Raw genomic sequence first — 10,743 nt, 5'->3', positions numbered from 1 at the left:
TCCCTTGGGGAAATTAATCCATGATGGCTTCTCATTACATGTGAGCCTGGCCTATGCTTCACTAACTCTCAATCTGTGTGACCAAGATAAAGAAGTGTAACACCAGAGAATCCAGAAATCATATCACCAGTTTGACTGGCTTGTATGGTTTGTTTATTTTAACTGTTTGTTGTTGATCTTGAGATAAGCAATAAGGAAAGGATTGTTTCATATAATATAGTGGGAAAATGTTACCCTTCTTATATGGGTATATCCTACAAGACACCATTTTGCTGGGGTCAGCAACGTGGTGCCTGTGGGTGCCATCACATCACCAGACATGTCTTTTGGTACCTGCTGAGGCCCCTTGCCCCTCCTGATTTTTTAATATAGATATGTTAACAAATATTTTACCTTGGATGGCTGAAAAGCAGCGGAGCACTGGCCACTATCTTCCCCGCCCTTTTCTTTCCATTGCCCCAGAATGCCCCTGTGGTTTGTGTTTTGGGGCTCAGACACCACCTCTACCACACATGCAGGTTATTGGACAAGATACTTGTCTCTTAGTATCACCAGTTTTCCTTTCGGTGAAATAGGTGTTTTGTGCCCCATGGCAGCCATTTTGTGACAGCACCCTGACACGTTCTCAAAATTCCAAATGTGCCTAATAACCCCAAAAGATTGGGAGTCCCCCTGCCTTCCTGTTAGATTTTGAGTATGTACTTTACTCAGTGAGCTGGTATAGCATAGTGAATAAGGCTAGATAAGGAATAAGGAATTCTCTGGTTCTAATCTTGCCATGAACTCATCAGGTGGCATTAGGCAATCCATTTTCTTTCAGCCTCAGTTCCCCTTCTCCCATCTATAATATATGGCCAACAATACTAATTTACCTTACAGGGTTGTTGTAAGGATTACAACTAGATAACACATGTAAAGCACTTCGAACACTTGAAAGCACAGTACAAATGCTAAGTATTATTATTACTACCTGTATCAAACACATATTTAAAAGATGCATAGGTAAGTGCTACACAGTGCATTATTAGCAGATATAATACAGCTTTATTCTGTGTAACATATAAAGCGACAAAGTTTGTTGAAGATGAGCGTACAGAGATTTGGTTATGGTGGTACTGCTCTACTAATCTAGCACAATCAATCACAGATTTGAAAGGGATGCTTTGTGTCACCCTTTCCCAGCCATACTTGACTGCGTGTAATTTCTCAGTTCTGCCAATAGGTGTCGCTTTACATACTGACTCAAAGAAATGTAGGGAAAGACAACAAAGGTAATGGACAGAAGCATCAAGCAATCAGTAAATAGAAATATACATTGTTAAAACTTAAATGTACTATTAGTACATTTAAAACGAATCATACCTATCTTTAAATGCTGGGGCATGTTGTTGTTGTTGTTGTGTACACAACTTGCTCAGGCTCAGTTCCTGGTACCTCCAGTTAAAGATCTCAAGGAGGAGGGCTCAGAAAGGCTTGTGTCTGAGACCTTGGATTGTGGCTATTGGTCTAACTAGACAGCACCAGGCTTGATCAGTGATCTGACAGTAGAAGGCAGTTTTGTATGTTAATATGTTTATTGCTTCATTTGCTTCAATTTGAACAACACATGGAAGGTAATTAAAGTGTATTCCCATCTTTCTTTGCAAGGTGCTGTACTTCCTGGAGCCCCTTTTTATCTGTGAGAAAGGCAAAATAATAATTTGCCTTGCTAAACTTGATTGTTGTATTCTCTCCTGCCTCTGATTGCTCCATATTCATTGCACAGTCTAGGAAGTTATGCCGTTTGCAGGGGGCAGGGGGATAAAATATTGTTTCTTTAAGTTACATTAAACCTTAAAATTAAAACCCCAAATGTTATTGAACACAGCCAAGTCACAGAAATTGGTCTTGTAGTTTTCGTTTCTGTTTGCTGACAGTTTTTTGGGAGTCCTCAGTTCGTTGTTAAACTTACAGATTAGTCTAAAATGGCAATGAGAAGAATCTGGACCCATTTTCTTAGTGTTCTATGCACAGTTCAGATTAAGTGCCTTTGAAAATCATGAGATTTAGGCTACAGTCTTGTGCATATTTACCTGGGTGTAAGGTCTAAACAACTGGACTTCTGAGTAGTTGTGTATAGGATTGCAGTGTTGCACTGCATTCCTATAAATGTCTCCTGAGAAGTAAATCTTAGAATTCAGTGAGGCTTACTTTCTGGTAAGTCGCTATGGGATTGCAGCTTTAACTTCAGAGTCAACATGCCTAGGATTGCGCTGTTGGGCTGTGCCCACACTAGTGCAAATCTATTGAATACAATGAACTATTGAACGTCACATCTTTATAGACCTAGTCTCTGTGTTGTGTTGACTATATTAACAGAACAGGACACTGTGAATATGGTGGGAAATGTAGGGCACAATCCTATGGGGATATTCAGTTACCTCCGAATTTGGAGACGACCGACTATCTAATGCAGAGCGCAGAGGGGATCTTCCCTGCACTCTGGCTGCCCTGCATTTGTGGCTAGACGGCTGATTTCGGCTGTTTAGCCAGAGCGGGAGGGGGAGAGCAGGCTGGACAACACATAGGAAGCATCATATCAGTGCTTCTGCCGTCCCTGCCCCTTCCTGCCCCCAGGAACTCCCCCTTTTCCCCCGCTCTGCACTGCTCTTCTGAGTGCGGAGCCGGGGACAAACTGCTCCACCTGTGAGGCAGAGGGGAAGGGGGTGTGGAGGCAGTTTTCTGGGAACCGATCTCGGAGCGCTGGCTCCAAGGCTGGTTCTTGAAAACTGAAAAATCCTATGGCCATTTAGCCACTGTCTAGCAGCCATAGTATTGCGCCCTTAGGAGCAATTTTAACTTGGGCTGTTCTGTGAATCAGAGTAATTCTAGCTTCTCTAGTCCTTTGTTGCTTCTACAATCCTAGCAGACATTAAGAGCATCAGTGCTGTAAAATTACATGTATACACATGCAAGTCATGAATATGGACCCAAGATTTTAAGTGATAATGAGAAAAAATAATTATCTCCTTGCCACATTTATCATTAGATGATAATTCATCAGAATATTTTGCTTCTGGAGTGTTTTTTCTCTGACCTGCCAGAGTTCTAGTAGGGAGAAGAGCAAGTGTGGTGTAGTGGTTAGAGTGTTGGATTGGAACTTAGGAGAACTGGCTTCTAGTCCCCACTTAGCCATGAAGCTCACTGGGTGACTTTGGGCCAGTCACTGACTCTCAGCCTAAAGTACTTCACAAGGTTGTTGTGAGGATAAAATGGAGAGTAGGAAGATCATGTATGCTGCCTTGAGTTACTTGCAAGAGGAAAAAAGATGGGATATTAATGTACCAATAATAAACTCCAACACATTGGCCTGTATTAGGGCTGCTTTCTCAACTGCTCCTCACAATGAGATGTTATATTTATTTGTTTATTTCATAGGGACTGGACACCCTGGTATATTGTCTCTGTTCCTGGTATGGCGAAAGCCATGCAGGAGAGATTGAATTGGTACACATGAACTGCTTGCTGTATTGAGCATCCATCATGCAGAATGAATGCGAAAGGTGTATTGTTTATAATATGGCTTCCTCGTGGAGATCACAAGTTGGGGCTTTAAATGGTGTAAGTTTAAAAGCTGCAGTAGGGTGTTAACTGGTGGATTTTTTAAATAAGTAGTGTTTTGTATCTTTCATCCTAGGCTGGAAAACCTAAGCCCTTAACCATCATGCTACACAGAGAAAACAATACTCTGGGATTTAATATTGTTGGAGGACAACCTAGCCAGGTAATCAGCAAAGTTAATGCAGTGTACAGGTTGCTTGTGTGTGTATATGTATTTGTTTTTAGCAAATACTTTGCTAGCTCCACTTTCAGCATGAGAGTATTGCTCATTACATATGGTGGCAACTGATAAAAAATGATGAAAGATTGGAATGGATTAAAATGTCAGTGTCCAACTGCTGTTCCCACCTTAGAATGCTGTCCATTTCAGCACCTCCCACCCCCCCCCCATTAAACCATAGTCTAGTGTTGCAAAAGCAGAGAGCAGAGGTGAACAAGGCACACCACACCATCAGGTGTCTGTAGCTAGATGCTTTCCCCCCAAATAAAATTTGAGCAGTTTAGAATGTCTTTCCTCTGTAATTTTTGATTTTGATGTGTATTTATATTCCTACTATTCCTACAATTACATTTTATCATTTTGGGGGAAAATGACTTTTCAAAGATCCACTCTTGAACATTATTTATATACTTCTACACGTGACCCCTCTGTCAGCATGGTGGGTAAATGCACACACTTGCATACTCCTGTCTCCAGTAGAGATGTAAACTCTGCAGAAATTTTGAAGCCATGGGTGAAAAATAAACTGGTTTTCATCTGGGGTTTTCGGGGAAAAATGGAAACTTTGGGAAAGATGCAAAAATAAACAATACTTAGTTTTGGAATGGAAATAACTAATGGAAGGAATAACTATGCTGGGAATTTAACAGACAGGATTTTAAAAAAACCATCTTCCCCATAACTTCATTATTTCCAGACATTTTACATCTCTAGTCTTTCTATAAAAGTGTTCTTATTACATAGTTTTTAGAAATACTTTTGGAGAGAGTAAAGGCTGGGTAACACTATATAAAAACCATGCCTTAAATTTGAAAAGAAAATATTTCATAATCTAAAGCTGTTCAATTTTTCCAGGTTTTTTTTTTTTTTTTTGGAAAAAACAAAAATGGTCCTTGGGAAAAAATGGGGAAAAAATGTTTTTTTTCCCCTGGGCCTTCACATCTCCAATCTGCAACATAACATGTGTCATGACCTATGTGTGGGCCATGTATGTGACCACACTCCAGTATGGTGACAAGTAATTTTACATAAGTAAATGTATACAGATGAAGGGGATAAGGAATATCATGTTGTGTTTGGCTGATCCTCAAGGATTTCATGGTTTCAATTTCCTATGAATAAGACTGCTATATACCATTAAATGTGCAATTTGTTTTATTTTCAATGGAAACACATGCAGGGGTGTTCTAAGAGATGCTCCTAAAACACACCAATGGTTCATATTTTAAATACATTGTTCCTTTTTAAAGTTACATAGTAGTCATGGTCTTTTGTAAAATATGGCCTACCTCCAATAGCTTATTTAAGATGGGGGCATTGTAGGTTTTCATGCAAACTAAAATAACCTGAAATAGATGGGCTTGTAAAATAGTTGGCAAGTATTGAAAGTTTGATTCATGGCTTTTCTGTGTGTTGTGTTTAAGAATCCCAATGAAGTTACACAGCCAGAAAAGTATGGTGTAGCTCATTTAGATATGCGTTGCAGGATTGAGTAATGCTTAGACTTTCTTTTAAAATGCGTATGTTCATATCTAGGACAATCAGGTGGAATCTGCAGAAGGAATTTATGTGTCCAGAATCCTGAAAAATGGGCCTGCTGATAAATCAGATGGTATGCACATTAATGACAAGATCATAGAGGTAAGAGGAGTAATCTACTTTTAACAGCAAGCAGAACATGGAGTTTATGTTTTTAAAGTCGCACATCAAATTTTTCCTTGTTACTGGATTACTAATGAAAATCTTAATTTAAGAAATCAAATTTGTGTCATGTAATAAAGCATTTTGATGAAATGTCTGCTAGTAACATGATTGTGTTGTATAATAACTTTTGGATAAATCATGCAAGTGTGCATGTAGTATGAGTGGGATAAATCATAGGGGGAAAGGGTTTCTTCTTTGTTTTCTCACCCCAAGACGGATAAATAAGATTGGATGATTGACAAATACATCTTTTACAGTACAATCATATGCATGTTTAGACAGAAAAAAGTCCTACAACAGAAAGTTGGAGGACTTTTTCTGTCTAAACATGCACAAGATTGCACCTTTTTTCTGGAATTAATTCATTATTTTTCTAAGATACTAACTATATTTGCTCATAAACAAGTGTTTAAAACTGTGGCTGCTGTGTATAAGACACTTGCAAGGCAGTGACTGATAGACAATATGTTTGGGAGATTCTTTGAACAGCTAAGGATTACACTTTTCTTTCTGGGTTTTTTGCTTAGTGCACATTTCTTTGTACATGGCGGAGGTTGCTCTTTTTGTAATCATGTCAATGTTTTCTACATGCTGAATATTGCTTTTTTGTTTTTTGATGGGCAAAAGGAATTTTAAAATGAATCCAATTCAAAAACATTTTAGCAAAGAAGTAGACATGTGTTTTGCTGCACTGGACTGTTATGGCTTTTCCCTCTTAACTATGCCATAGTGCTCAAGTCACTGATTCTAAGACAATTTTATGGGCTTCACTGAACCCTGAATGCTAGTCTTGTTTTGATATTGTGATCCTACCTGTTTGTGATATATAAACCCAAAACATTAGATGTGGGAACATTTAGCGTAAAAAGCACTTTTCCTACTGTTTGATGAAATGAACCACTTGTTATGCTGTGACAGCAGAATTTAAGGGCACATTTGGAGCTATGCTGTGAATCTGTTACTTTCTCTCTCTTTCTCTCTCTGTGCATGTGTGAGACAGAGAGAGAGATATTCTTAATGCTGGTAAATCACTACAGGAGCTCAACTTCAGACTTTTGAAAAGACTTCCAAAGAATGATAAATACTCACAAGGCAGACAGTGAATAGTTGGTTTTTATTCTTCTTTACTAAGCTGATGGGTGTTTGAAGTGTGTCCAGGTTTCCTTGAATGCTGTTGACATTAGTTACAGTAGTGGGATTCAGGAACAGAGCTATATTGTGAACATGATCCATACAACAAGGATTTTTAAAACTTGTGTGAGAATACTAACTCTGTTGAACTGAAGACAAAAGGTCACAGAAAACAGGAAATTAAAGCTGTCAAACTGAACTGCTTTTGTCTTTGCATCAAATGCATACTCTGAAAGCTAGTTAATACTTACTTAATACTTAACACTCCTGATTCCTTAACTGTGGTTAAAGAAGTGGGACATGATATTATGCCTGCCTTGTTGTCCCCATCTTCTCCCGCGTGAATATGCCTGCACTTCCCTGGTGGCCTTATTCATGGTCAAAGCATAAATGGATATAATTCCAACCTTAGCCATGGCTAATGCTAATCAGGGTTCATTAATATCCTGGGCTTTGAAATCATCTGGTTTCAGATCTGTGATACAGTTTATGAGTCTTCTACTTTGGGCTATGTTTAAGAACTTCCATGGAACGACCTCATAACTGGAGAGCTTGTTCTCCTTTGGAGAGTCTTAGTTCTAGATACTTATGCTATAGCCCCCTGTGACCACAGTGTGATTAACAGCGCAATCCTATGCATGCCCACTCAGAAGCAAGTCCCATTACATTAAACAGGGCTTACTCTCAGGTAAACTGGTATAGGTTTATCGCTTTAGATTTAAAAATTAAAAACCAGTGATTCATGCTTTCGTCTAGGACTGGTGAACCTGTAGAACTCCAGATCCTATTGGACTCCAACTCCCATTAGACCCAATCAGCATAAACAGTAATTGGGGAAGATAAGAGTTATGGTCCAACAACTGCCTAGAGAGCCACAACTTCCCCAACCCTGCATTAGTGAATCAGTTTTGAGAATTCATCTAGTTTACATCTTGCGGGTCTAATTTTATGGGATTTTGTAAATGGAACGGAAATGTCACATGATTTTTACCAACTGGAATGCTCTCTAGCTTTGGTATGTACACCCTGCAAAGTGTTTGGCTGCATTTGGAATTAGAGCTGTCAGCAGCTGTGTGCAAGCTCAGGGATGTGCTGGTTATCAGTTAAATCTCAAGATCGTATTTGGCAAAAGAAATGCTGTATTTCTGGCAATATCTTGGTATTTTCCCAATGTACAATGAATGGAATGGAACCATCCTTGGTTCTTTTATGTAAGGCTGTTCTTTATTGTGGACCGAGACAGCTCTGCAATTAGAGTAGAGACAGACAGCTGGCATGCATTGTGTGAAAGCAGTGTTTTATCCTCTTAACCATTGAATTGTCATTACTAGTACTATCCAGAGGCTGTATGACCCAGAAACTTTGATCTGTTCTGCCTCTTTTCTTCAGTTAATTATATTTGAAGAAGTATCTAGGCACTTTTCTGGACTCTGAGTTGACTAAGAAAAAAATGAATAATATGGCCCACTGTTCATGATTCCAGTTTCTTAATCAGTGAAGATAACCTAATTTTTTGACTGCTGTGGAAGTGTACAATATGAAATTTCATATTTCTGCTCTGTTTAATAAAAAGGAATTAAACTTAGCTAACAGAATACTCGGAATATATTTCTAGCTAGTTTTCTAGTTACTTAGAAATAAATGAACTAGGTACAGAAAAGTTGCAGTAGCATGTGTAAGCATCTTCATTACAAAATTTCTTATTTTTTAGCAGGGAAAACAAAAGCTATGTTTAGGGTAAGTAGTTCTAAGATTAGGAAAAATAAAATGTGGTATTTTACAAGCAGAATTAAAAGCAGTTTTAATAAAACTGCTCAATCTTATATGTGCCTACTTAGGCCAAAACTGATATTATTTTAAATCTGCATCTAGCAGCAATGTCTGTCCCCCCCCCCATTTTTATTGTAAAGTAGGCACTACTATAGGGTCCCCAGTCTGGATGAAGAGATTAGTATTGGGGAAGAGGGCTTTTAATATCTGGATTGGGACTCCTTTCCCTACTCTAGAGTAAAAGGTGAAAAAGTAATAGCTGCTAGATACGGATTTAAAGTAATATCTGTTTTGGCCCATTAGATGTAAATCCCACTAAGTTCAATGAGGCTCAGGCACCTTACCTGGGAACGCAGTGGGATTTACTTCTGAGTAGACATGTAGAGGATTGCATTGTCACGAGAATTGGGGGAGAGAGAGGAAGGAAGGGTGAGGTAAAAGGCTGGTGGCTGGGATAGCTGTTAAAGAGAAGAATAACTTAGGTTAGGATGTTAGAACTATTATTATTTGTTTTGCATCAAATGACTATTAGTTCTGGCCATTATTTTCTGTCAATAAATATACTTATGGATTTAAATTCATGAATATGTTCTGTTCTGGGGGATCTGAATATCTTCCCCCATGTGCTGGCTGTGAATCGCACAGCCAAGTATATAAAAGGGTATATAAGTACCCAAGTATATAAAAGTATATACTGTCCCCAAGTATAAGTACCCAAGTATATAAAAGTATATACTGACTATAATTCAGTAGGTAGTGGCAGCAGATTATTCTGCAGACAGGACTGGAAGATGTCTGGAATCATTTGGACAGGCTGGGTGACTTACTCAATGGCCTCTAGGGTTCAGAGCCTAAAACAAGGGGGTTCGGCAGTCCCCTTCTTTGCAGGTTTTCAGGAAAGCTCTGAAGAACCACCTGTTTTTGCTGGCCTTCCATTAAGTTGGTGCCATTGGTTTTTATTGGTAAGTTTAGTTGGTAATTATTTTAATTAGCAATTCTTGTTTTTATGGATTTTATTGAAATATATTTTTATGGATCTTTTTATAATATCCACTTTGTGTGGGTTTTATCTTATATGGCACCTTGAGAGAGTTCCACCCATAAAGGCAGCCTAGAAATAATTTTAGATTGATAGAACATGACAGGAGCCTTGTTTGGTTCAGTAACCAAACCCCATCTTCTATGAGGGAGAAGGAACAGGAGACACTACGCTAGAGATTTGTCCTGGGAGTCTAAGGAAGGCAGGAGTGCCACATCCTCAGCTGGGAGGGTATGGGAGGAGGCACTGAAGGTTCCCCCTGAGTGGAGCAACCTGTATCTCTTCCTCATCTCCTCCTCATCTAGGACTTCCTCAAGGCAGCATAGGGTGCTGATTTTGGCGGTCATGACATACACCACATCACCTAGGCTTATGTGTACTGTGTGAGCTTTTCCTACAATTCCTTTTTTATAGACATAGTAGATAAACACTTCCTGTGTCATTTCATACCATGTTTTTTATAGACATAGTAGATAAACACTTCCTGTGTCATTTCACTCCTCTCCTCCTCTGGTGGAGGAATTGGGAAGCTTTTGGTTCTGTTTTTTTTTTTTTTTTAATTAACTGTGGCTTGTTTGTCCAAACCAACAAACTATGGTTAACCTTCACTATGGTTTGTTTGACATGAGCCTACTTCAAACCATAGGTTATGAAGCTGGTGTTTAAACAAACCATAGTTAAGATAAATGGCTGTTTAGGGTTTGGATGAAACCCCAACTGGGTGATCTCCAAATAATTTTGGGCTACAACTCCCAGCATTCCTGACCATTGGCCAGCTGGCTGGGGCTGATGGGAGCTGAAGTCCAACGGGAAGGCTATGCTAAACTGCTGTTATTCTGAAACAGAAGTGAAAGCTTCAAATCTCCTCTGTGCAGCTGCGTTAGAAAAAAAGGGAGTTGGGGAGCGTGTGAGCTTGGACAGAGGCTAAGCCTATTCCTGTCAGGATAAACAATGATTTGTCATGATATTCAAATGCATCCCTCTTCTAATGTTCCCTTCCAACTCTATTATCATATCACATTTTTAAAATTGACACTATTCTGGGATCTAATAATGACATCCCTAAGCTGAAGTCTTAAACACGCTTAATTAACTGGCTTGAGTGCCATTTTCGTGGTACCAATCAACCAACTGGACTGGGAGTGTCATTGAACTCAGTGGAGCTTACTTCTGTGCAGACACATATCAGACTGCAGTGTTAATCATCTAAAGATGTCATTGAGACATGTCATTTTAACTGATAACATATTGATTGTTTGTCTAAAAGCTCTTGCTCCTT

The 10,743-nt window shown here is 39.0% G+C and overlaps 1 protein-coding gene across 1 annotated transcript in view; it reads left to right on the top strand.

Moving 5' to 3' along the window:
- The first annotated feature begins 3,558 nt into the window (after nt 1-3,558).
- The window catches only part of PDZRN4 (PDZ domain containing ring finger 4), a 337,397-nt gene continuing 330,212 nt past the window's right edge, over nt 3,559-10,743 (top strand). Inside the window, exons 1-3 of the mRNA XM_084811898.1 lie at nt 3,559-3,600; nt 3,677-3,763; nt 5,357-5,461. Coding sequence (XP_084668024.1) covers nt 3,559-3,600; nt 3,677-3,763; nt 5,357-5,461 — 234 coding nt within the window. The remainder of the gene's footprint in view (nt 3,601-3,676; nt 3,764-5,356; nt 5,462-10,743) is intronic.

Source organism: Heloderma suspectum, chromosome 7 (genome assembly GCF_057233095.1).
Source record: "Heloderma suspectum isolate Gila_16-S chromosome 7, 16-S_ref, whole genome shotgun sequence".
In the NCBI taxonomy this organism is placed as follows: Eukaryota; Metazoa; Chordata; class Lepidosauria; order Squamata; family Helodermatidae; genus Heloderma; species Heloderma suspectum.
The sequence above is the reverse complement of the archived record's forward strand: the minus strand, read 5'-3'. Positions and strand labels throughout refer to the sequence as shown.